The sequence below is a fragment of the Oryctolagus cuniculus genome, chromosome 17, assembly GCF_051225735.1.
Source record: "Oryctolagus cuniculus isolate XC-2025 breed Fujian yellow rabbit chromosome 17, ASM5122573v1, whole genome shotgun sequence".
Taxonomy (NCBI): Eukaryota; Metazoa; Chordata; class Mammalia; order Lagomorpha; family Leporidae; genus Oryctolagus; species Oryctolagus cuniculus.
The window spans coordinates 55,486,500-55,512,036 of NC_142883.1; the positions used below are offsets into that span (position 1 = coordinate 55,486,500).

Consider the following 25,537-nt stretch of genomic DNA (forward strand, 5'->3'; position numbering starts at 1 on the left):
GCAGATGAGCAGAGACTCAGGGTAGTTCCTGCAGGACTAAGCAGGGAGCGGTCTTTGTGTGACAACTGACAGATTCTACAGTATCCGTTCATATCATTCACATTACACTCCATGCACCAACGGGGAAAGAAGAGGCATGGACTCCCGTCTTTCTGACTGTCCACCTGCACATGGCTGGACTTTTACCAGTTCTTCTTCCCTTCATGCCGCCCTTGTTTGTGATAAGCTCCTGATCACTCTCGACCTTGGCTCTGGATCCAGCTCTGACCTGGTGCTAGCCCTCACATAGGAGTTCATGAGACACGGTCCTTGGGCCAAAGGACATTGTCAGCATCACCTGGGAGTTTGTCAGCAATGGAAATGACCGTATCTTGTCTCCTGTGTTAGCTTTTCATCACTGTAACAAACTACCTGAGGCAACCTAACTTTATGTAGGGTTTATTTTGGGTCATAGTCCCAGAGGTTCACAGTCCAAGATGGTGGGTCCCGTTGGTTCGGCTTCTGGTGAGGGTGTCCTTGCTGACAGAGTCCCAGTGTGGTGTCCAGCACTGCACAGCAAGAGACAGACATCTGTGTACAGACATCTGTGTCTGTGTGGTCTCTTGTGGATGTGCCAGGATTCAGTCCTGGTGTCTCTATCCAATCCAGTCACCTCCCCAAAGCTCCACCTCCAAACAACGTAATTGGATGAAGTGTTGACCCTCTTCATACCACTGACTCATAACCGTGGGGATCAAGTCTTTAACACATGGACCTTTGGGAGATAGTCAACATCCAAGCTAATTACCCAAGCCATATAGCCTCTGACCTGCTAAGTAAGGCATTCTGGGGCTGGAGCCCAGTTCTGGTTCTCTGTGTACCATCCAGAGCAGGCTGCTACATACTCAAGTTCAAGGACCACAGTGCAGACAAAAGCTGGAACCGTTACCACGTTTTTCCCACGTCCACTTCGTGGGCAGCTTTCATGAGCGCATCCAAGAAAGGCGTTTGGAGAACTCATATGAGGGCTCCTTGGAGAGTTCAACTTGTAGCTTTGGAGAAGCTCCTAGCTTTGGTTTTCATTCCATTTAACTCAACATTTGCAAACCGATTGGACCACAGACTCCTTAATCCTAGAAATGTTCGGGGCCTCGCCTCATTACCCCTCAGCATCTTGTCTTTCCTTTCCTACTCACAACCGCAGTACTTGAAGCTCAACTCTTTGATGAGCTTCAACTTGTAGGATCTCGGGCATCACCAAGAGTTTTGCGGACCCAACATTTCTACTATGGCTTCCATCTCGGAGAAGAGTCACCATGGCCTTCATTCAGTCCACAGGGCTGAGAGTTGCGGAAAGAGTGTGGGCTTTGAAGGCAGCTTGACCAGGTGGGAATCCAGGAGCTGTCATTGAGCAGCCATGAACTTGGGAAAGTTACTGCCGCTTTGCCCAGGGTGTTTGTGAGGAGCAAACGAAGCCACGTGTGCATGATGGAATGAACATGAGATTTAGATTTAGCTGACCAGGATGCTTGTTCCAGCTCAGTCGACTTCCATTTTCAGCCTTTTGGTCTCAATCTGTCCATCAACAAAATGGGAAAATAGTAATAATGAACAACTTGTCATTAGGTGTCACAATTTCAAGTAAATAGTTTATGTGAAAGATCTTTGTCACCTGCCAAGTGTTATGGTAGTTATAAATGTCTAAAACAAAAACCCGTATCTGTGTAGGTTCTGTGCCACCGCATGGCATGTGATAGAATATTCAGCAACTTTAGTTCCCTTCCACACGAGCACAGCCCCAGTGCACTGGAGCAAGGCTTAGTCCAGAGGGACCTTGTCCAGCTGACAGACAAGAATGATTTGTAAGTAGCACAGGGCGTTGTTTTATGTTCCGTCATCCTCAGTATTGATTTGTTTATTAAAAAATTTTATTTATAAGGAGCACAAAAATAAAGCAGCCCAAATTCTGCCGGATGTATCCCAGGTTCTGAATTAATGAGGCTTAAATTTATGCAGCTTCTAAATTGTTACGAGGTCTCCTGACTCTCCTGTTCTCGAGTCGGGTGTGTTGGGCTGGGGAAGAAATGGCTGAGTTTTAGGAGAAGGGTCCTGGCCCTCCCCTCCATAGGACCTTTCCTCTCCCCAGCTAGGGACTCAGGGTTCCGGCAGCTACTGGAGTCCAGGGTCCCGAGCTGTCTGTCACGTGGCTTGGGAGATGGGCAGAAGCCTCTTAGTTCAGCTCTAATAATTCTATTCTCTGAAACTGTTGGCTGTGGCCACAGTGGTGTGCAGCAAGAATGCTCCTCGTGGAAAGCTGGGTGCCCTGAGGAGTGTGTAACGTACTCCACAGTAGCAGGCGTGCGGGAAGCAGTGGCAGGAATCTCCTGTGTCCTAGGGTCAAGCCCTAGGACGACAGTTGTCAGAGTGTGGTCCCTGGACCCACGGCCCCAGCACTGCCAGGGGGCTTGACCGAAATGCCAACTCCTGAGCCCTATCCTGGATCTGCAGAATCAGAAACTCCGGGAGTGGAACCCAGCTGTCTGCTTCAAGCTCTCCTGGTTGTTATGCACGCTTGGCTTTGAGAGCTGGGCTGAGAAGGAAAGAAACCAGACTTCCCTCTAGAAGAGTGCTGAAGCCTTGGATGTACATAGTGGATGGTGCCGTGCACCTGAGAGAGTCCCAGCAAGTGCTCCCTGAATCCACCTGAACAGAGGGGACTCGGCTTGTTTGTCCATTTGTGCTAGAGCAGGGCTTCTTGTTCCCAATGGGGCATTAAAATCACCCAGAGTGCTGTTTACAGATACCCCTGTCCAAGCCTGGACTCTGTTGAACTAATAAGCTAGAATCTGGAATTGCATCTGGGTACCTGTGTTTTTAAAACCTCCCAGATGGGGGCTGGCATTGTGGCATGGTGGGTTAAGCTCTCAACGCCAGCATCCTGTGTCAGAGTGTGGGTTTGAGTCTTGGCTGCTCGGCTTCTGGTGTAGCTCTCTGCTAGTGTACCTTGGAAGGCAACAGCAAACGGCCCAAGTGCTTGTGTGCCTGCTACATACATGGAATTCTGGGCTCCTGGCTTCAGCCTGGCCTGGAGCCGACTGTTGCAGCCATCTGGGAAGTGAACCAGAGGATGGAAGATCTCTCTGTCTCTCCCTCTCTGCTACTCTACCTTTCAAACAATTACATTTTTTTAAAGCTTCCAGATGATTCTAACACATCTCTAGGGCTGAGATCCACTGATCCAGAGGGAGCCCCACAAACAAAAACTGTGATTTGGGTGGTTGTTGCATTTTATCATGAACTTTGCCGTTACAGTATTTATATTAGAAAAATTATAGATTTGTTATGGAAAAAAATTCTTGGAAAATAGTTGAAAGGAGAGGAGAAATAACACTCATTTTCTAACTACCCAAAAGCAGTTGGCAATATCATGGTGTGGTTTCTTTCAATCTTATTTGCTTATTTTTGGTATGTGTTGGTTTGAGTTTTTACAGTACTGTGATCAGTTTAATATACCATGTGCTGTCCAGTTTTTCACTTAGCAATGTACCTTAAGTTATTCGCATACTATAATTTTTCATGCATTCTTGCAGCAACATGGAAAAAAATGGTTTTCCTCCTTTCTTGCATGTAGGTACTACAGGGTGACATTTGGAGTCCTTTCTTTCTTTACCTTGGCTGCACTTCAAGTGCACTGTGAATCCTACTTTGAATGTCACGAGTGGAACATTCACTCCCCTCTCTTTGAATTCCTTCTCCCAGTCCTCAGCTACCCTCTGTCTTTCCCTCATCTCCAATGCACAGGTGGATGTTTGTATCTGGCTGATGAGGGATAGGTCTCATTGTGGGGTATCCAGAGAAAACAGCACATTGGTGTCTTCCGAGGCTTTCTGATCACCATATCCGACTTGTCAGTTTCAGCTGCTGCGGGATTTCTGTGCAGTCACAAGACTGTGGTCTCAGACCGTGATGTGATTCATAAGCACACACACGTACACAGTAGCGCCCCTGAGACCCACTCCTGCGTGCTTTGGAAAGAAGGAAAACAAACAAGGCAAGGAGAGTGGGGCAAAGGAAAGAATGGTGCGACGAACACAAAGCGAGTGCCCGTCACAGGATGGTTTAACTTAACGATCTGTCAACTTCATGATGGTGCCGGAGCTGTATGCGTCCAGTGGAGACTGTGCTTGGAATTGTGAGCGTTGATCTTTTCTGGGGCGGGCGATGGATAGCGTGAGCCTCTCTGGGCACGCTGGGCCACAGCCGCGAGCACGGCTCCTAGTCGGCCCCTCAATCATGAGGGTAAACAGGTGGTGCTTTCCCGTGTTGTGGAGTGAGGAGCACTCAGTGCATTTTCGACCTCAGGAGAGTTTTTTCAACTGCTGATGGGTTTACTGGGACACCACTCATCAGGAGTCAAGGGGTGTCTATGGACTGATGGTCGGGTGGGCGTTATGCCGAGTCAGAAATGCCACAGTCAAGCCGTGTATCCCCTCGATGCCCCTGCTTTCAATGTTCCCAGGACTTTATTCTTTGTTGCACAATAACATATATATACATATATATGCACATACATATATATGTGCTTACATGTATATATGCACATATATATGCATATATATGTATGTGTGTAATATTCAGAAATATATAGTATATATAGTAATATATACTGTATATAGTATATATCTTTTTTCTCGACCACTTCTACCTTCTGACCAAGCTGCCGGTTTGAACACCTGCACACCCCCGTGGCTGGGTGAGACGGAGCCGCAATCGTCTACGGTCTGGGTGTCGTGGATGCGCCAGGTAATTCTGCCCCATCTTCTTGCAGGGCATTATGGGAAGGATGCTTACCGAAGTGGAGGACCAGATCTCCATAACTTCATCTCATCGGGATTTGTCACATTAGGAAGAGGACACACGAAGGGTACAGTGGAAACCATTTTTTACTAAAATACAGAGGTTGCCTAGGGACCCCTGATGGGAAATGTGAAGGTTTGGCGGCCGGAGGCTTACTCGGGACAGGAGTAAGCAGGGGTGGTTCCGTGGCGGCTTGTCCTGGTGGCTTCTGACAGGAGTGACCAGGAGGTCACAGGTGTGACTGTAGAGGTGGTGATAGACTGCCAAGAGACATCCATTTGCTGTGCCCGTGGTGGGGAGCAGGACACGGAAGCCAGTGGCTCCCCATGCCCGGGGACCACAGGCAGCGTGTGGGAAACCCCACCGATGGATGTGGCCGCACTGGCAAAGCATGTGTTCGCCTCTTGGCTATGATCCCCCTTCCTTTCAAAAGCCACACTTTGTAACCGGATGTGCACGCTCTGTGCTGTGGGGTCCCCAGCCGGCCCGTGTGCATGTGACAGTGGCAGCCTTCTAAGGGTCTCTGTGCACACCCAGGGGGAGGTGATGCAGACCTTCGAACCGCAAGATGAGAGCTGACCTAGCGGGATTTGCCAAGCTGCTTTACAACCTAGCTGACAGCTTGCCAAGCATCTGTGCGGTGGGGGTGTGGCGTCTTCCTCGATGCTGTCTTTTGTTTAAACAGAGTTCTACTAGTGTTGTGAGCATTCTGTCACATCAAGATAACTGGATCCCTAACTCCTTTGTCACCATCCTAACACCTGTGTGCTGTTACAGACCAAATGTGAATCCTATTGTTGGGGTAGAATTTCCTTGTCTTTTCTGAAATATGTGTCTGTTTCAAGTGTGAGTGAACAAGGAAACTTGCAATATTTTCTGACATTCCATGCACCTACTTTTTAAATTCCCTATGTGATGTCTGTTCATCTTGTAGAGAAAAAAAAATAATCTGTATCTGTGTATGTATTTTCTGTTGTGTCTCCTTGTGTCTAAATAAAGTTCATTGAGGATACAGGTGGCATTTGTGGCTACTAAGAGTTGCAGAATGGAACTGGGACCAGCCGGTTCCAGAGGGGGAAGAGGGCTACACAGTCAACCGTGGAAAGACACGATCCTTGTCATACTGGATCAAATCAGAGCTGAGATGACTGATCCCCAGCCCCTTCATGCGAGCTACCTCTCACTGTGAAAGAAATTACTCTAAAACGTAGCAGCATAAAACAGTAATAAACACGGAACCTCTCACATGGATCCTGCAGGTTGGGGATTTGGGTCCTTCTGACTCGGAGTATCTCATGAAATTGTAATCTGATGTCAGGCAGGGTTGCATCATGGCAGAGCTTGGCTGGGGCTGAGGTTCTGCCTCTGAGATGGTTCACTCACGTGCTGCTGGCTGTTGGCAGGAGGCCTGTCTTCCTCCACATGATGTTCTCACTGTGGACTAGCTGGGTGTCTTCATGGTGTGACGGCTGGGTGTCTGCAGAGTGGAGAACAAAGACACAAACCAGCACATCGTATATAACCAAGTCTCTTGGTTGCACATTTTCCCAACATCCCATAGGTCACGGTGGTCAGTTCTATTCAAGATGGGAGGAAACAACACAAGGACATGAATATCAGGAGTGAAAGATCATGGGAGGTCCTTTGAGAGGTAGCTACCCACACAGCTACAACCCATGGAGTGGAGCTGCAAGTCTGGCTGTTTCAAACACAGCTCGACAGCTCTTACCAAAGCCTCCCAACTGCAGTGGACTCCCATCCTGACCTCTGCCCCTTGTAGGTGGTCCAACCTGAAACAGCACACACTTCAAACAGTAAAACTCTTCATATATATATATATATATATATATATTCCATATTATGGCTTTGGGTTCATGCATTCCTTCAACAACTATTTAAGAGGCTTGCAGTATGCAAGAACAGAATTGTTCCAGGTGGAGTCCCATTCCATTGGAAGAAGCAGACAAATTCTTGGCAATAAGTGCAGGTCCGAGTGCAAGGTGCACTGTGGCAGGAAACTACTCGTGCTAGGAAAGGCCTCTCGGGTCAAGTTGAGAATGGAGCAGAGGCCTGTGTTCCAGCTAGAGACAACAGGAAAAAAAATGGGAATAAAGCATTCTTGTTGTGTCAAGAACTGGGAAGGAGGCCAGCATGTAGGTGGAAGGACAGAAGAGAACAAGAGTGGAAGGAGACAAGATCAGAGCTGTCAGAGAGCCAGGTCATGCATCTGCCAGGTGGTGCACATATGGCTGCTTTCAAATGAACTTGACCTCCATCATAGCCGCAGAAAGGTGATCCTCTGTCCCCATCTGTCCTTTCAGCCAGTGTCATCTGGGGCACCCAGAGGACCCTACCCTGTCCATGCCTGGGTGGAGGGGGGGACATGGCTATGTCTGCTGGTCTTGTCTCCCTGTCTTGCTCTGTGGTATCACCCACAGCTGCTGTGCCTGCAACACTCCTTACCAGGCCCTCCTCACCATACTTTGGTTTCCAGGGCCTTTGATACCTCCTCTTTCCACTTGCATTTGTTTTCCTCTTTAGATAGAACTGAAATTTCATGAGCAAAGACACTGAGGTTGAGGGTGAACAGGACTTGGGCTATGGAAGTTCTCTTCTCATCCTGGGAACTCTGTAGTCCCTGACAACTTGAATCTCTGTAAGGACCAAGCTCCACACTCTCTTCCTTCATGGTAAACTTACTTCAACTTGAAGTGGTCCCTACAAGAAAACTGGCCCCATGTACACACCCCCAAAGAAGGGAACCTCACAGAGATCGCTAACGTAGGGGCATTCTTCAGTGGGTATGACTGATTCTCTTCTTTCTCTTCCACCATTCTTTGCTTTAATTGCAGGTGCTCCTTTTTAAATCTCTTCCTTTATTCTTTTATCTTTTTTTACTACATTTGCCTTCAGTGTTTTCGCAGCACTTGGCTATTGTGGACCCAGGATTGGATGAGTAGCAAACTGTGACCCTCAGGATTGAATGGGTAGCAAACACCTGCTTTTGAAGGTAGCCCCATTGCCCTACTGTCTCCCATCACGGAATCGAATGCTTGCCTCTGATCAGACTGATTATCCAGGAAACAAGCATTTGTTGATGGTCCCTGCTCCACATGGCACTGGGACTCAGCATTGGAAGTTTGGCTGACACCTGTCCTGTCTGGCATTTTTATGGCCCCCAGAAGTAGTGTGGAAGTGGAAGTAGAAATAGAAGAAGTACAGGCAGCTGGGGGCCGGCACCATGGTGCAGTTGGTTAATCCTCCGCCTGCAGCGCCGGCATCCTATATGAGTGCTGGTTCTATTCCTGGCTGCTCCTCTTCCAACCCAGCTCTCTGCTAATGCTCCTGGGAAAGCAGTAGAAGATGGCCCAAGTGCTTGGGCCCCTGCACCCGTGTGGGAGACCTGGAACAAGCTCCTGGCTCCTGGCTTTGGATTGGTGCAGCTCTGGCCGTTGCGGCCAGTAGAGGAGTGAACCAATGGAAGGAAGACCTTTCTCTCTGTCTCTTCCTCTCACTGTCTATAACTCTAGCTCGCAAATAAATAAGTAAAATCTTGAAAAAAAAAAAAAAGAAGTACATGCAGCTTAAGCAAAGGCTCCTGCAACTTCAAGGGACTGAGGGCGAGCTGACAAGATGCACAGGTGCATAAGTATTCACTTTTTTTTTTTTTTTTTTGTGGGATGGAATCTTCAACTAATCATTAAGATGATTCACCTCTCCCATTGGAGTACCTGGATTGGATTTTTTTTTTTAATTTTTTTTTTTTTGACAGAGTGGACAGTGAGAGAGACAGAGAGACAGAGAGAAAGGTCTTCCTTTGCCGTTGGTTCACCCTCCAATGGCTGCCGTGGCCGGCGCGCTGCAGCCAGCGCACCACGCTGATCCGAAGGCAGGAGCCAGTGTTTCTCCTGGTCTCCCATGGGGTGCAGGGCCCAAGCACTTGGGCCATCCTCCACTGCACTCCCTGGCCACAGCAGAGGGCTGGCCTGGAAGAGGGGCAACCGGGACAGAATCTGGCGCCCCGATGGGGACTAGAACCCGGTGTGCCGGCACCGCTAGGCGGAGGATTAGCCTGTTGAGCCGCGGGGCCGGCCAAGTATTTACATTTTCTCAGGTGACATCTACAATGGATACTTTTTGTTAGTGGGGTTGAGCAGTGAGATTTTAGACCATGGGGTCTTAGTACCTACCAAACCCCTCTACTGCATCTCTCTCCTGCTGGAGGACCCCACATGCTAGCCTAGGAGATCACACCCTCCTTGGTCAGCTTCCCAGGCCGCATAGCCTTGTGCTCCATGGCACCAGAATTGGTACTGCCTCCTCTGGACTTTCTAACTGAATGGCATGCTCCTGTCTTTTACATTTCCTCTCACTTTCTCCTTCTGAGGACCTGCTTCTGTGTGTCTCCCTTTCTGGGATTTCTTCCTTTGATCTCACGTTTGTTCATCCCGTAGGGCAAGTGGAAGCCAAGGCTGAAGAAGATGCTGATCTGAGTGAACATGAGTTTAGATCAAGTTCCCCTTGAAACCTTTGCTCTGTTACACAAGATGATTCAGCTGCCTGCACAGGAGCCCAGAGCAGTGCTTAGGAAAGCCGAGGGTCCCACTTAGGCCACCACAATGCAGTCTCAATCTGTAGGCTGCTATTTGCCAAGCATTTACGATCTGCTGGCGCTTTATATATATTGTCATATTTTTAGCTGTATAACAACCCATGGGAGAGATCTTGTTCTGACTGTTTTACAGGAGAAAAACAAAACCTCAGTGCAGTTGAGTCACTAGCCCAAGTCAACATCAGATGTTGAGATGTTCCCAATCCAGGTCTGATTCTGGAAACCATGGCCTGGATCACTGTGCTGTCCTGCTTCCTGTAGATGGGCAGGGGGAGAAGTCTGCCAGGGTAGTACGGGGACTGGGGTCCACGAGGAACTACACAGAGCCCACATGAAGTCAACTGTGGCTCTTCTTATCAGGGGCACCATTTGGCAAGACTGACAATCTCTCTCTCTCTCTCTCTCTCTCACACACACACACACAAACACACACACACATACACACACACACACACACACACACACCATGAACCAAGCCTTAGACAGTTAGCACCAGGTAAGCGGGGTCTGTCCTTTCCAAAGAGAAGCTCAGATATGTTCTCAGGGTTGTCTAAATGAACGCACCTACGGAAACCTTATTCCACTTAGAAAGCTGGGTTAAAAACTCAGGCTGGCTGTGTTTTGAGTTTGATCAAAAAAGCCAGAGGCAGGGTGGGCATTTAGCACAGTAGTTAACATGCCACTTCAGAGGCCTCTATCTCACATCAGAGTGCCTGAGTTCAAGACCCAGCTCCGCTTCTGATCCAGCTTCCTGTTAATATGTATGCTGGGAGGCAGCAGATGATGGTTCAGGTACTTGGGCCCCGGCTACCCACAAGGGAAACCAGAATGCAGTTTCCTGGCTTGGCCTGCCCTGGCCCAGTCCTGGATCCTGCAGGCATGTGGGAGGAGTAAACCAGCAGACAGAAGACCTTTCTCTGTCTACCCCTCTCTCTGCCTTTCAAACAAAATGAAAAATAATAAATCAATTTTTTAAAGTAAAATATTATTTTTAAGGTCACAGGGCTGTTTCCAGAAGCCTCTGTATTTTAATATTGTTAATTCTAGTGGCCTCCAGTACTGCTTCCTTGGCCACACCAGGCCTGAGTAAGGAGCCCCTACAGGCAGCAGTGGCAAATGTGTGGGAGGTCACTGAAGCTGCAGAGTGAGCTTGTGTGCTTGGCCCCTGGAGGGGCTAATGCTGGTTATTATCTGCCCTTCCTCTTTTTTTTTTTTAATTTTTAAAGATTTATTTATTTGAAAGAGTTACAGAGAGAGGTCTTTCATCCAAATGGTTTACTCCCAAATGGCCGCAACAGCTGGAACTGAGCCAATCTGAAGCCAGGAGCCAGAAGCTTCTTCCGGGTCTCCCTTGTGGGTGCAGAGGCCCAAGGACTTAGGACGTCTTCCGCTGCTTTCCCAGGTGCATTAGCAGGGAGCTGGACCAGCAGTGGAGCAGCCAGGACTTGAACCGGCACCCATATGGGATGCTGGTGCTGCAGGCTGGGGCTTTAACCTGCTGTACCACAGCACCAGCCCCTGCCCACCCCTCCACTTGCTCCTCTGGTCTTTCTCATCATTCATTAGGTCCTTTCTCCATGGTGGGAACCAAATGGAGGGGTGTGTGTGTGAGAGAGAGAGAGAGAGAGAGAGAGAGAGAGATCCCCGAAGCCTTTTCTAAAAGGCAGGAGCTATAAAATGATTGCTGTATTGCAGGAGGAAGGCCTTATTGCCCGTTTACCCATTCATTCATCCATTCAGCCACATGTACTGAGTACTGGGTATATGCTAGACATGTCTTTAGGCACTGGGGATACAAAAGGCAAACTTAGATGCCAGTAAGAGAAGAGAGAAATCAGTAAAGAGGGAAGGAAATACATGAATGAGTCCAGTGGACTTATGACATATGAAGCAGCATAAGGCAAAGAAGTGGAATGAGGAGCTGCAGTTTTTAAGTGAGCATTCAAGAAGGCATTTGAGTGGAGCCTGGAGGAAGTAAAGAATCAGACTTTCTGGATCCCAGGGGCCCAGGTCTCCCAGGTCAGGAAGAAGCACCACACTGTCTCCTGTCTGGCTGGAGTGAGGCCGGACGGCAGCAGCCAGGGCATGAGCAGTTGGAGGTGATATCAGAGAGGGACAGGGCCTTGAGCACATAGGGACTTGTGAGGCGTGGAAGGATCTGGCTTCTGCATGAGTGAGATGCACAGGGGATTGTCTGGGAGCTGAGGCATCTGGAAAATGGAAGTGTGTGGGTGGAGCAGGTTCTCTTGTCCTGTTCCCAAGGAGGTTGGAGGTGATTGTGAGTTCAGGCTGGCTTCATATTAAGTGTCAAAGCTTATTAAACATCCATGTGGGAATACTGAGTTCAGGGAGAGTTCTTGGCCAGGGAGATAAGCCTGGGTGTTTCCAGTATGAGAGTTCTTCAATAAGCTCATGAAAAAAATGAATTAAAGTTTTATTTTGGTGAAAAAAAATTCTGAAATCCATGCATAGTTTTTTGGTTTTTATTTTTATTTTATTTTTTAAAATATTTATTTATATATTGAAAGAGTTACACAGAGAGAGGAGAGACAGAGAGAGAGAGAGAGAGGTCTTCCATCCACTGGTTCACTCCCCAATTGGCCGCAATGGCCGGAGCTGCGCCGATCCAAAGCCAGGAGCCAGGACCTTCTTCTGGGTCTCCCATGTGGGTGCAAGGGCCCAAGGACTTGGGCCATCTTCACTGCTTTCCCAGGCCATAGCAGAGAGCTGGATCGGAAATGGAACGGCTGGGTCTTGAACCTGTGTCCATATGGGATGCTGGCACTTCAGGCCAGGGCATTAACCCGCTGCACCACAGTGCCAGCCCCAGTTTTTTATTTTTTAACAATATGCACCCTCCATGTACTTTCTGAAGGCCCCTTCCCTATAGTGCACTTTCTGTACTATAATAAATCTCCTGCTGGTCCGGGCTGCATGTGCCCCCTGAGACCACATTCACCCCCTTACCAGCCCATTTGTGTGGATGCTGCCATGGCCTGCTGGGGCACAAAGTTTGAAATTAGATCTTCTTTTCTAGAAAAGAAAGAATGGACATTGGTGTGTAGGCCTCCAGAGAGCCACAGGTTGCCACCCCCACAGCAGGATTTGAGAAAGAACCCTCCAACCATCAGTGTGTGGTGGCAAGGTGTCCCTTGAGCCACTTGACTGAAGGAATCCAGCTTAAGTATTCTCACAGTCTGGGGGAGCCAAGGGAGTGAGTGGGTTTGCCTATAGCAAGGTGTTGGAAGGCTAGCCTCCAGATAAGGCTCAGAGCCCAGAGGCATCTCATCTCCATGGCAACAGTGAGCTAGGAAACAGCAGGAAGGAAGGAGGACCAGGCCTGGCTTGCTTGAGAATGTCCTTTGTGAAGCTAGTACTACATGGGAGGGTGGGTGAGAAGCAGGAGCAGGAGCAGAGCAGGGAGGACCTCTTGGGTTGTGGGCACCCAAGTTCTAAGCCGTCTCCTGGTCACTGTGATCTGAGCGTGTGGGACACGGTCTGTGTATTCTGAAACTGTTCACTCCTGATGAATGGCAGGATACCAGGAGCCATCATCCCCTCATGGTGCTCCGCTTGATTCAGGTGGGTGGCACCTAGCCAGCACACCAGGCTGTCCCGCAGTCTTAGCTTTGGAAACAATTTGTGCCATCAGTAAGATTCTATATTTTGTTAGAATGAAGTCAACCTCACATGGTGCTAACTGGCAAAAAGCAAGACTAGGTAGGTCTACATGCATGGTGAATTTCACTAAGTCAGCTTTTCATCATGACAAAAGAATACCTGAGGCACCTGGCTTTATAAGGAAAAAAAAAAGGTTTATTTGACTAGGAGTGTTGTAAGTTCACAGTCCAGGATCAGGCAGGAAGCCCCATTAATTCAGCCTGTGATGAGGCTTCCTGCCAGCAGGGCTCCAAGGAGACGTGGAGCACCACATAGCAAGGGGAGCTCATGTCTATGTCTGTGGGGTTTCCTACAAAGCCATGAAATTTAATCATGGGGAATCCACCCCAAAGACCCAATCCAATCCAGTCATCCCCCAAAATGTCCCACCTGGAGACACCATAATTGTATTAAATTTTACCATCCTAGACCATTAATGTGAGATTTGGGGGATGAAACATTTAACACATGGATCGCTAGGGGGTCATTTAGCATCTAAGCTAAGACCCACACCATAGCATCCCGGGGAATTCCTTGCTCATCACAACTGCCGTTCGAACAAAATAGAAAGAAATAAGTCCACACAGACCCAGTACAATACCTTCGAGAGTTTCTAGCTGAATACTTCCGTTTGTGAGCTCAGTCATTTTTGCTTCAAGATGATTCTACAGAACTGCCTCTCTCATGTAGGTCCTGTTGATAGAGGATCTGTGACCCTCCAGAAAGCTGAAAGGATGCTGAGATTCTCATCCGCCTGGCCCAGGCATCTGCTTCTACCTAGATTCATTCCAGCAGCAGTTAAACCAGGCTGACCTGAGAATTACAGTGTCCAAGACCCACTTTGTGGACCACTGCTTGTAGAGTCCACCTCTGAGCTACCACCGCTCACTGGAGGCAACATACTTGGTACAGAGGATATCAGTCTACAAACTGAGCAAAGGAATGGACAATCATCCCTCTCTGGCTTACCTCATTCTAAGATTGTGCTTGGGTGAAATGGCACAGTGACTGGGTGGGCATCTAAGCTTGGTCACCCAACTCATCTACTTGGGCAAATGATGTCATAGAGAAAAATCCCCAACCACCAGGCTGAATGCTGAATCCTGGATCATGTGTGTCTCTATTTAATGCTTTTTTGTGGACTTCCTGCTATTGGCCCACGGAAGAGCTGGGACAGCCAGCTGGGACAATCTGCTGAGTTGGTATGAAAAGAGGAGAGATGGGGGCAGGCGTTGTAGAGCAGTGGGTTAAGCCACCACCTGTACACTGGCATGCCATATGAGATCTGTGGCTGCTCCACTTCTCATCCAGCTCCCTGCTAATGCACCTGGGAAACCACTGGAAGATAGCCCGAGTGCCTGGACCCCTGCCACCCATGTGGGAGAGAGACCTGGATAACATTTCTGGCTCCTGACTTCAGCCTGGCCCAGCTCCGGCTGTTGTGGCCATCTGGGGATTGAACTAGTGGGTGGATGATTCCCTATCTCCCTCTATCTCTGTCTCTCTGTATTTCTTCCTCTCTGTAACTTTGCCATTCAAATAAATATATAAATCTTTTTTAAAAATAAATTAAAAGTTCATGGAGAAAAGGAATTAAAATTGAGTTTCTTAAAAAAGAGAGAGAGGAGGGGCCAGCGCTGTGGCTCCCTTGGCTAATCCTCCACCAGAGGCGCCGGCATCCCATATGGACGCTGGGTTCTAGTCCCACTTGCTCCTCTTCCAGTCCAGCTCTCTGCTGTGGCCCAGGAAGGCAGTGGAGGATGGCCCAAGTGCTTGGGCGCCTGCACCCTCATGGGAGACCAGGAGGAAGCACCTGGCTCCTGGCTTCAGATCGGTGCAGCGCACTGTCCGTAGCAGCCATTTGTGGGGTGAACCAACGGAAGGAAGACCTTTCTGTCTCTCTCTCACTGTCTAACTCTACCTGTCAAATAAAACGAGAGAGAGAGAGAGAGAGAGAGGAGAGGAAACTCTGGGCAAAGGAGGAGGAGTAGGATGCACTGCAAGACGCATCCTACTGTGTTTTGAGAAGTTTCAACTCTTACCACTAGCATACTTGTAATGTTCTGCTCCAAGGAGGACCAGTTTAGGTACCATAAGATCTCCCATGGCCTCCAGAGGTGATTCAGTAGAGAAGACCCTGCAAACCCCAGGGATCATGAACAGATCCCTTATCCCTGACTCTCCTCAACGCCCCCCCCCCCCCGGGCAGAGGAGGGGCTCAGCAGTTCTCTTTGGAAGAGAACAGAGGGTCCAGTTTCTCTGTTGTCCCAGAGGCTGGCTTGCCCAGCCAGAGGGGTATAGAAGCTCTAGGCTGCTGCTCTTCTTATTTTCCAATTCCTTATTTGTGCCAAATCCCAGCTTTCTCTTGCCATGATCCTTGGCTCAAGTTGGCCCCAGGAGCAACTTTGTGGCCAGCACGGTCTCTCTTCCTGGCGCTGGTCTGGACTGACTGGTCATCCAAGTTGGGAATCTCCCCTTCTCAGGAGCCAGCTCTTGGCATCTGCTTGCCTCATTCTCTGCTGCTCACTGCCAAGAGTCTCGCAAACCCTGATGGCTGAGCTACAGGACTAAGTCAAGTCTCAGGAAGGGGTAGGGATGGCATCACTCTGTCTCCTGGATGTCTCCTGGGATTTCCTGGGAGCGGATCTCAGAGGTTGGCCTCTCCATCAACAGTTGCCAGGATTTCTCGGGGGCCAAGGAATGAGGCAGAAGACTGGTGCCCTTAGGATTCCACTGTGTGGAACTGGAACATAACCATGTTATTATGTGGCTCTGCTTCTGTGCAGACTAACATGGAAGAGTAAAGAATTTCCAGCTATTCCCCATCTGGAGTTGTGGTCTCAGCCTCAATCTTATTCCCTCCCAAATAGTGATGTAAACTTCCCTCGTGAGATGATTATGGAAGGAAAAAAAGATGAAAAGAAGAGACTCATGTGAGTCAGACATGCTCTACTGGCAGATCCACCACTACCTAGGTGTGTGACCTTGACCTCTGTGGCATTTATCTATAAAACAAGGCAACAGTACTGCACAGAAGCAGTTGCAGAGATTGTAGGAGAAATGCATGCACGAGAGCTCTGAGCCCCCAACCAAGGACAGCTCTTCCTGTTGCTCTACCTCACACTGCTGTAGAACCTTTAGTTCTTGAAGACTAAGGCTAGGGCCAGCAGCTTCTTCGTCAGCTGGGAGCTCAGTGGAAATGCAGAGTCTCGGGCCTCACCCTCAAACCTCCTGAATCAGGAGCAGCATTTTAACAAGATCTCCTGATGGTTATTCATATACACACTAAAATTTGAGAAGCACTGATATAAAAGAGTTTTGGATTTATTCTTTTAATTCCAGTGAACCACTGGAAGGTCTCCAAGGTCATGTCCATTTCTGAGATTCATTTTCCATGAAGTCTCATTTCACAGGCTGCATATTGCAAGCCATGCTGTCCTATTGAAGCGGCATTGCACGTGGCTGTTTTACCTGCTACACCACAAGGCCAGCCCCTGAATTCTTAACAAAATGTTGTTATTTAGAAATAATTTCAGACAGATAAAATTTGCAAAAAATATTGCAAATAATTCCCAAATTGCAACATTTTATCACATTTGCTTTCTCATCCTTTTTTTCCTGCCCTGTTTTTCTATATACACATACATTATATATACATATGTATTTGTTTTGTTACTCTAAATAGATGTATCTCTATCATTGTCTTTCTGAAATATTGGAGAGTGAATTGCAGATATGATATGCCTCTACCCCCAAATACTTAACTGTGCATTTCTTTTTTAAGATTTATTTTAAAGGCATAGCCACAGACAGAGGAAGAGAGAGAGAGAGAGAGAGAGAGAGAATCTTCCATCCACCGGTTCACTGTCCCAAATGGCTGCAACAGCCAGGGCTAGGCCAGGCCAAAGCCAGGAGCCAGTAACTTCTTCTGAGTCCCCATGTGGGTACAGTGGCCCAAGTACTGGACCATCTTCCATTGCTTTCCCAGGCACATTAGCGGAAAGCTGGAATGGAAGTGGAGCAGCCAGGGCTCAAACCGGTGCCCATATGGAATGCCGGCATTGCAAGGGGAAGCTTAACCCCTTATCCCACACCACCTGCCCCAAGTGTGTATTTCTTAAAATTAAGGACATTCTCTTATGTAGCTACAGTTGCTTATCAAAATCAGAAAATGAATACTGATACAATACCAGTACCTAATCTACTTTATTCAAATATACAACTAATACTAAAAGAAAAAACAGTTTTCCTGGCCATGGATCACTTGTTGTTAGGGTTCCAAGTATTTGATTGTCTTTCCATTTGAAAATGAGGTGTCTCTACCATTATGTTCTCTAATGGTTATGTCAGTGTATATATATCGCTACTAATTTCTGTGTGTTAATTCTATACTTTGTTACTTTGTCATTTTTATCATTTATATTCTAGGTATGCTATAATATAATATGCAAATAAAGATATTTCTACTTCTATACACTGATTGCATTATCTTAATATCACTAGTACAGTATTAAATGGTAGTAGAGTTAAAGGGCATCCTTGCTTTGTTTCTGATGTGAGTAAAAATGCCACCAGAACCCTCCTGTCCCATTAAGATACTATCTTTAGGACTAAGGAAGACACACTGATTGATCCAGATAAATAGATACAGACACAGGCAGACACAAGGTGATTTGGATTAATTTGTATTCAGAAAGTATCCGTTAGTTGTTTTTTTTTTTTTAAGATTTATTTATTTATTTGAAAGTCAGAGTTACATAGAGAGAGAAGGAGAGGCAGAGAGAAGGAGGGCTTCCATCCGCTGGTTCACTCCCTAGTTGGCTGCAATGGCCGGAGCTGCGCTGATCCGAAGCCAGGAGCCAGGAGCTTCTTCCAGGTCTCCCACGCAGGTGCAGGGGCAAGGACTTGGGTCATCTTCCACTGTTTTCCCAGGCCATAGCAGAGAGCTGGATCAGAAATGGAGCAGCCAGGACTCAAACCAGCACCCATATGGGATTCCAGCACTGTAGGCAGCGACTTTATTAGCTGCACCACAGCACCGGTCTCTCCCTTATTTTTTGCCTTTTTTTAAGTGTTTTTTTAATTAATCAGGAATGGATATTGAATTGTCTCTAAAGATCTGTGAGCTATAAAGATAACCATATGATCTTTCTTTCTTAGATATAGTTATATTAATGAATTCCCTAGTATTGACTCAATGTTGCATTCCTTTAATAAATTGTGCTTGGTTATGATTTATTATTTTCTTAACAAGGAACTAGAGAATGTTAATTCACTCAGCATTTTTTATAGCATTATTCAAGAATGATACTGGTCTTTAGTTTTCTTTCTTGTATTGTATTTACCATAATTATTTATTAAATGAGTTAAGAATTTTTCTTCATTTTCAATACTTTGGAACCATAAATATAGCACTGACACTATCTAGCCTCCCCTTTTTGAAAACTGGAAATCATTCTCCTGTGAAAGCATCAGGGCATATTGCTTTGAAGGAGGTAATTTATTAGTAATTTTTGTATAATATATGCACATTTGATATTTAATTATTTTTAATTTTAGTATTTGGTAGATTTCAGTATTTATTTATAGTAAGTCATCTTTGTACTTATGTTTTTTTTAAAGATTTATTTATTTATTTGAAAGTCAGAGTTACACAGAGAAAGAATGAGGTGCAGAGAGAGAGAGGTCTTCAATCCACTGGTTCACTCCCCAGTTGGCTACAACGTCCAGAGCTGCACCGATCCGAAACCAGGAGCCAAGAGTGTCCTCCAGGTCTCCCACAGGGGTACAGGGGCCCAAGCACTTGGTCCATCTTCTACTGCTTTCCCAGGCCATAGCAGAGAGCTGGATCAGAAGTGGAGCAGCCGGGACTCAAACCGACATCCACATGGGCTGCCGACACTGCAGGCGGTGACCTTACCCGCTATGCCACAGCCCCAGCCCCTGTACTTATGTTCTAATGCTATTTATTTCCAAGTGTTTAAATTTAATCTCTTTCATCTGGTTTGCCATTTTTCATTGATGTTCTTTAACTAAAACTCTTTGTATGGAGAATGCCATGTTTGTTCTACTTTTTCTTTCTGCTTCCTTTCTCCTTCCATTCTTTAGTTGCTGATTTCTGTACTGTCACATAGCTTCTGCGAACTAGCCATCTTCTTTCTTACTCATCTGTCATTTATCCATATATATGACTTTTTCGTTCCTTCTGAAGTTTGCCCAGTCATCTTTCTGCTGGAAGAAGTTTGTCTTCCAATAAACTGCTCATGAATGTATAATTTCCTAAGTTCTTATATCTTGAACTGTTGTTCTGTAGAGTTGGCACTTAAAGTTTTCCTGACTATAAAATTCTAGATTCATACTTTCTTGTCCTGCCTTGCTTTGTATTTTTTTTTTTTTTTTTTTTTTTTTTTTTTTTTGGACAGGCAGAGTGGACAGTGAAAGAGAGATAAGAGAGAAAGGTCTTCCTTTGCCGTTGGTTCACCCTCCAATGGCTGCCGCGGCCAGCCCGCTGCAGCCAGAGCACCATGCTGATCCGGAAGCAGGAGGCAGGTGCTTCTCCTGGTCTCCCATGAGGTGCAGGGTGCTTTGTATGTTTTTTAATATGTCCGGTGATGGTTTAATTCAGACCTTGTAAGTCATTTGATCTTTTTGTTTGAAAGTCTTGAGAATTAGTTTCTTTATCTTTGAAGTTCAGTAATTTTATTGGGACATTGGAGTGTCATTATTCCTAGGCCAGATATCTCAAAGTCCATCTCCCTCAGCCCTGACATTTTGCTGAGCTCCACTAATAGAGTCTGTTAGCAGAGTAGCACTGGGAGTGGGGGAGGAGAGATCTACCTGCATTTTCTGCCATCACCTAAAATCCAGCATGTCCTAACGTGAATCTGCATTTTCTCTCCAAAATCATCTTCTCTTTTGCGTAGCAGTCAATCAACATCATTCCCCTCTAGCTGTCCAGCCTGGAAGCATTAGCATCCCTTTTGCTTTACTCTCTTGACACATTCCATGTCCCCATTCTTGTTCTATTGAGTCCCCTTCAGTACATCCTTCGGTTCTTTCACAATTGTCCACTCCCCAGTACAAACTTTTGTCAACTCATTGCCAGCTCAACATAGTAGGAATCTAATTGGAATCCTTGTCTGTGTCCTATCTGCTTTTTCCTTTCCCATTTTCAGCAGATCACACTCCACTCAGATTCTAGGGTGGTTCCGTTTCCTGTGTTTCTTCCTTTACGGAGACATTCAAGTCCCTCCACCTTCCTTGTCATTCTGACTGCCCTTCTGCTTGGTGCTTGCTTCTTCCTTCATTTTGGTAGCCTTCCTGGTCTGCTTAAGCTCTTCCTGAAAGCACAGAGAAGCACAGGAGGCTTCCTGCATCCATGAAACCTGACATGTTCAGTTTCCCACATTTCAGCTTACTTGAAATTTTACTTAAACTTTATACTGTGTACAAGTCTTGCTTATTTTTTTTTCCATATAGTTCACCTGCCATGACTTTCTCTCATACCTGAATTCTGGAATAATTGCTTCTGGTAGATTGGCCTTTAAACTGTTTGTTGCCTTATGATACTGTTTAACTATTTACATTTATATAAATGTCATGGGTTCCCAGTGATTGTTAGCTCTTTGATTAGACTAGATTTAGGGACATGGTATAGAACAAAGAGAGTAGCTCTTACCTGGAGATATCTATATATCTAACAATTGTTTATGAGGCCTAGAACTTGGCCTTGTCCCAGACAGTCAGATTCTTTTAACTCTCATGTATTTTCATCTACTTTAAAATGGAGAGGGGGAAAGAGAGAGAGATATCAGAGAGAAAGAGAGAGAGAGAATTATTCATCTACTAGTTAACTCTCCAGATGCCCACAACATCCAGGGTTGGGCCAGGCTGAAGTGAGGAGTCTGGAACTCCATTTGAGTCTCTCAGGATGCATTAGCAAGAAGCTGGATTGGAAACAGAGGTACCTGGACCCAAACTGGCACTCCAGTATGGGGTTTGGGTATCCCAATCAACAGTTTAACTTGATGTAGCATAATGTCCACCTCCAGTTAAATTTTTAACTCTAACTTTATCAAGAGTTATCAGAAGTTTAAGGAGAGAGTTCAGAGTAAATCATCTTAGACTGAAGTTGTTGATGCAATAGAGTTCTATAGTAAGAAAAATAATAGGGCCGGCAGGCCGGCGCTGCGGCTCACTAGACTAATCCTCCACCTTGCGGCGCCGGCACACTGGGTTCTAGTCCCGGTCAGGGTGCCGGATTCTGTCCCGGTTGCCCCTCTTCCAGGCCAGCTCTCTGCTGTGGCCCGGGAGTGCAGTGGAGGATGACCCAAGTGCTTGGGCCCTGCACCCGCATGGGAGACCAGGAGAAACACCTGGCTCCTGCCATCGGATCAGCGTGGTGCACCGGCCGCAGCGCGACGGCTGCGGCAGCCATTGGAGGGTGAACCAATGGCAAAGGAAGACCTTTCTCTCTGTCTCTCTCTTGCTGTCCAATCTGCCTGTCAAAAAAAAAAAAAAACAAAAAAACAAAAAAAAAAAAAAAAAAACAGGGCTGGCGCTGCGGCTCACTAGACTAATCCTCCACCTTGCGGCGCTGGCACCCCGGGTTCTAGTCCTGGTTGGGGCACCAGATTCTGTCCCGGATGCTCCTCTTCCAGTCCAGCTCTCTGCTGTGGCCCAGGAGTGCAGTGGAGGATGGCCCATGCTTGGGCCCTGCACCCGCATGGGAGACCAGGAGGAAGCACCTGGCTCCTGGCTTCGGATCGGCGCAGCGTGATGGCCATAGTGGCCATTTGGGGGGTGAACCAATAGAAGGAAGACCTTTCTCTCTGTCTCTCTCTCTCCCTAACTCTGCCTGTAAAAAAAAAAAAAAAAAAGAAAGAAAGAAAGAAAAAGAAAAAGAAAAAAATATACTATGTCAGGATATAGACTAAAATAGACTATGTCAGGATGTTAGCAGTAAAACATTTGGTAACTGAACACCGATAAAAATCTATTTCGTTTTCTCCTCACACAGTCTTACACGTTTAAAGCAAATGCTTTCCGTGTGGAGCTTCAGAAATTTTGATCAACTGAGAGGCCACCAACCTATAGCTACACCAGAACATGCAACCACCTTTGTTGATACAATGAAGAATAAAACTGGACATTGGCTCCTAAATGTTCCACGTTGATATGTCCATGGCTAAAACAAGTTACATGGCTATGGCCAACACTAGAAAGTGGTGAAATGTAACCTTCCCAGGAAGTGTGATCTTTCTACTCTCCAAAGGGGAGAGGAAAATAAGATGAAATGATGAAGTCTAATAATGTTTATAACAGCCTAGGCATCACATACTCTGTTCTTTTTCTTTCCTATACACAGAATACACTCACTCCTTCTCCAAGGGAGGCAACCCCCAGTGCCCAGTCATGGCACTGAATTTAGGGCCCAAGAAGTCTCTAGGTTGGTCTGTAGTGTTGGGGGCTTCTTAATCCCTCTATGAATCTATACATAGCAAATCTATAAACTAAAGAGACACTTTTCCCTCCACACCCGCCCGTTATGGTGGAATAACGGCCACTGGTCCTTAGCAATTTTGAAACCTGCTCAAGCAGGCATTGGGAGGGGCTCCTAAACTGGGGTGAAGGGGCTCCTTCATCAGGCAGTTCTGCTCTCTGGAGGACTTCCTTCTCCATTACTTGCCATGACTCCTGACTTTACTGTGTAGGAGATTCTTCATTTTCCATTGTTGTTATTGGCCATATCTGAAATGGGTGTTGAATAGGCCCACTGTAAGAGCAACACAGCTTTCTCAGCTCACTAGCCTCCCATAGAGAGTCAGAGATGAGGAGCTGTTTCCCGTCCTGAGGAGTGTCTGGTTTCCTGCTTCTTTGGCAGTTTAACTGTTAAACTGTGAGTTTTCTTTGCTAGTTGATTCCAGTTCTATAGGCTACTAAATAGATGCCATTCTTCTTTGGATATAGTTCCCAGATCTATTTCCTTTGCTTTCTATATATGTTTCCTCCCTTCATGAGCTCTACTCTGAGCCTATCAGGCTTGGTAAGAGAGTACATCCAGAGGCTCTTTGCTTGGAGTCAGTTTATTCAGGCCACAGAAGAATACATTTCCTTGTCTTGTGAAGTTTGGCAGGTGCATGTAGACTTGCATGTGACTTTTTTCTGTTACTCTTCCTTTTCTACATGTACCGAGAAGGCAGAGTAACATAAAAAAAAATCCTCGGAATGTTGGCCAAAACCAGTCACATGGACCTGCCAAACTTCACAAGACAAGGAAATTTATTCTGTGGCCTGAGATAGAGGAGAGCCAGATCATTAGTGAACATGCTGGAGCAGGGTTGGGGGATCGGCCCACGGGCTGTACGTGGCCCGCAAAATCATTTGATCTGGCTCTGCCAAGGCAACTGCAGGCTGGACTTGAAATTCAATAAATCTATAGCAGCTGATTTTTAAGTTGATAATTTTGTGTGGCCCGCGAATGAAGTTATAAATATCCAAACAGCCCTTGGCAGGAAAAAGGGTCCCCATCCCTGCTCTCGAGTGCATCGCTTTTGGATGGAAACTGGAGGCTTCATTTGCGAGGCACCACGCAGGCTGCAGCAGAGGAGTAAGAGTGCTGAGCACAACATGGCAGAAGGGGTAGGTTCTGCTTCTGTCTGGGATCAGACAAATAGATCACACGTGGCAACATTAACACAGTGGAGTCATGGTAATAGTGATGCCCTTCCTGAAGACTTCTGTATTGTCTGCCTCACATCCTTGAGTCCTCCTGAAAGCAACTCCCTTCTGGAGAGAGAGGACTGGAAGAAGACTCATCCCACATGGCCTGAGATCCCAGAAGATAAAGCCTTTGAAAGCTACTCTCAGTGGTCATGGTAATGTAACCAGAGCTATCTCTAAGACTTCTCTAAGAAGCACCTTGCTGGCCGGCGCCGCAGCTCACTAGGCTAATCCTCCGCCTTGCGGCGCCGGCACACCGGGTTCTAGTCCCGGTCGGGGCGCCGGATTCTGTCCCGGTTGCCCCTCTTCCAGGCCAGCTCTCTGTTGTGGCCCGGGAGGGCAGTGGAGGATGGCCCAAGTGCTTGGGCCCTGCACCCCATGGGAGACCAGGAGAAGCACCTGGCTCCTGCCATCGGATCAGCGTGGTGCGCTGGCCGTGGCGGCCATTGGAGGGTGAACCAACGGCAAAGGAAGACCTTTCTCTCTGTCTCTCTCTCTCACTGTCCACTCTGCCTGTAAAAAAAAAAAAAAAAAAAAAAAAAAAAAAAAAAAAAAAACACCTTGCTTTAACTTCACACTCACTTTAATTAAACCCTCTCCAATGAGTGAAGATCACTACAGTCACTCAGTTTGTTAGGGAGGGATTGTCCCTCCTCCCACGACCTGTCTGGGAACAGGATGGAGTCTGAGCAGGACTCTGTACCCTTCATCTCTTTGCATGGATACCAGTACTGCCTGGGAGCCACCACTCTGCAGAACGCACTAGGATTCTGATGTTTTATTGACTTACTTTGTTTTACTTACAATGATCAAGTTCAGAGGCCCATTCTGGGAGTTCCACTAGGCGAGCATCGCAGAAGTGTTGGCTCCATTATAAGATAAAGTAGATTCTCAGGAGAGGGGTCAAAGACTCAGGGACATGCCTCCCCCCAACACACACACACACACACACACACACACACACACACACACACACACATGCCAACACCAGCTTTGGAAATACCTAGGCAGAGTGCCGCTTGCCTGAGAGTCAGGGCTGTTTGTGTGGGTGTGGGCGTGGAGTGGCTAAGACAGGTGCTGAGGATCAGCCAGCCTCGTCTTCATCTTGATTAATTGGTTTCCCTTTTGTTTTATGGAACTTGACAGCACTGGTTGTGGCTTTTCGTGGTTGACTACCCCCGTAGTACCTAATTACAGAGGAGATTTTTAAAAGTAACAATGATCACATTTTCTAAATATGTTCTCAATCCACTCCCTCCCTTGATAATTGGAAGCAGAGAGACAGGAGGGCCGGGGAGAGGGGGGAGGGTATTCCCAGAGGCCTCTGTCACTCAGTGCCAGGCAGGTACCCCTGGGATCACTCAGAACACAGCTGCCAGGAAGCCACCTGGCATGGAGTCACAGGGGATGCGTTTGGTGACCCCAAGGCCACACCCTAGGTACGTCAAGCTTTCCCACTTCTGCCTGGGGTGAGGGCTGGGGTGCTGCTTAGGAGCTAGGTAAGAAATTATACATTTCAACCAAAGAAATGGCTTTCTGTCAAAATAAAAATAAAAATATCGAACCGCTTCCAGGGAGATGAGAGGCAGTCTCAGTAACAGCTCCTGACACAGGTGACTTGGAGACGTTTGTCTTTGCCCTTTTAAATGAAAAAGAGTACTTGCAAGAGGGATAACATATTTTTGTTCATTTTATTCATTCGTTTAC

At 46.9% G+C, this 25,537-nt stretch overlaps 1 protein-coding gene across 6 annotated transcripts in view; it reads left to right on the forward strand.

Annotated features, from left to right (window-relative positions):
- Window positions 1-25,537, forward strand: part of SHISA6 (shisa family member 6) — a 351,868-nt gene that overhangs the window by 169,866 nt on the left and 156,465 nt on the right. For 3 of the 6 annotated variants that reach the window (XM_051824480.3, XM_051824481.3, XM_089318403.1), the window contains exon 3: window positions 4,808-4,903. The exons of 2 other annotated variants lie outside the window; for them this stretch is intronic. In XM_051824480.3, coding sequence (XP_051680440.1) covers window positions 4,808-4,903 — 96 coding nt within the window. Of the gene's footprint in view, window positions 1-4,807; window positions 4,921-25,537 lie in introns of those variants that run through there. One more of the 6 variants, XM_089318404.1, reaches the window with a different exon arrangement.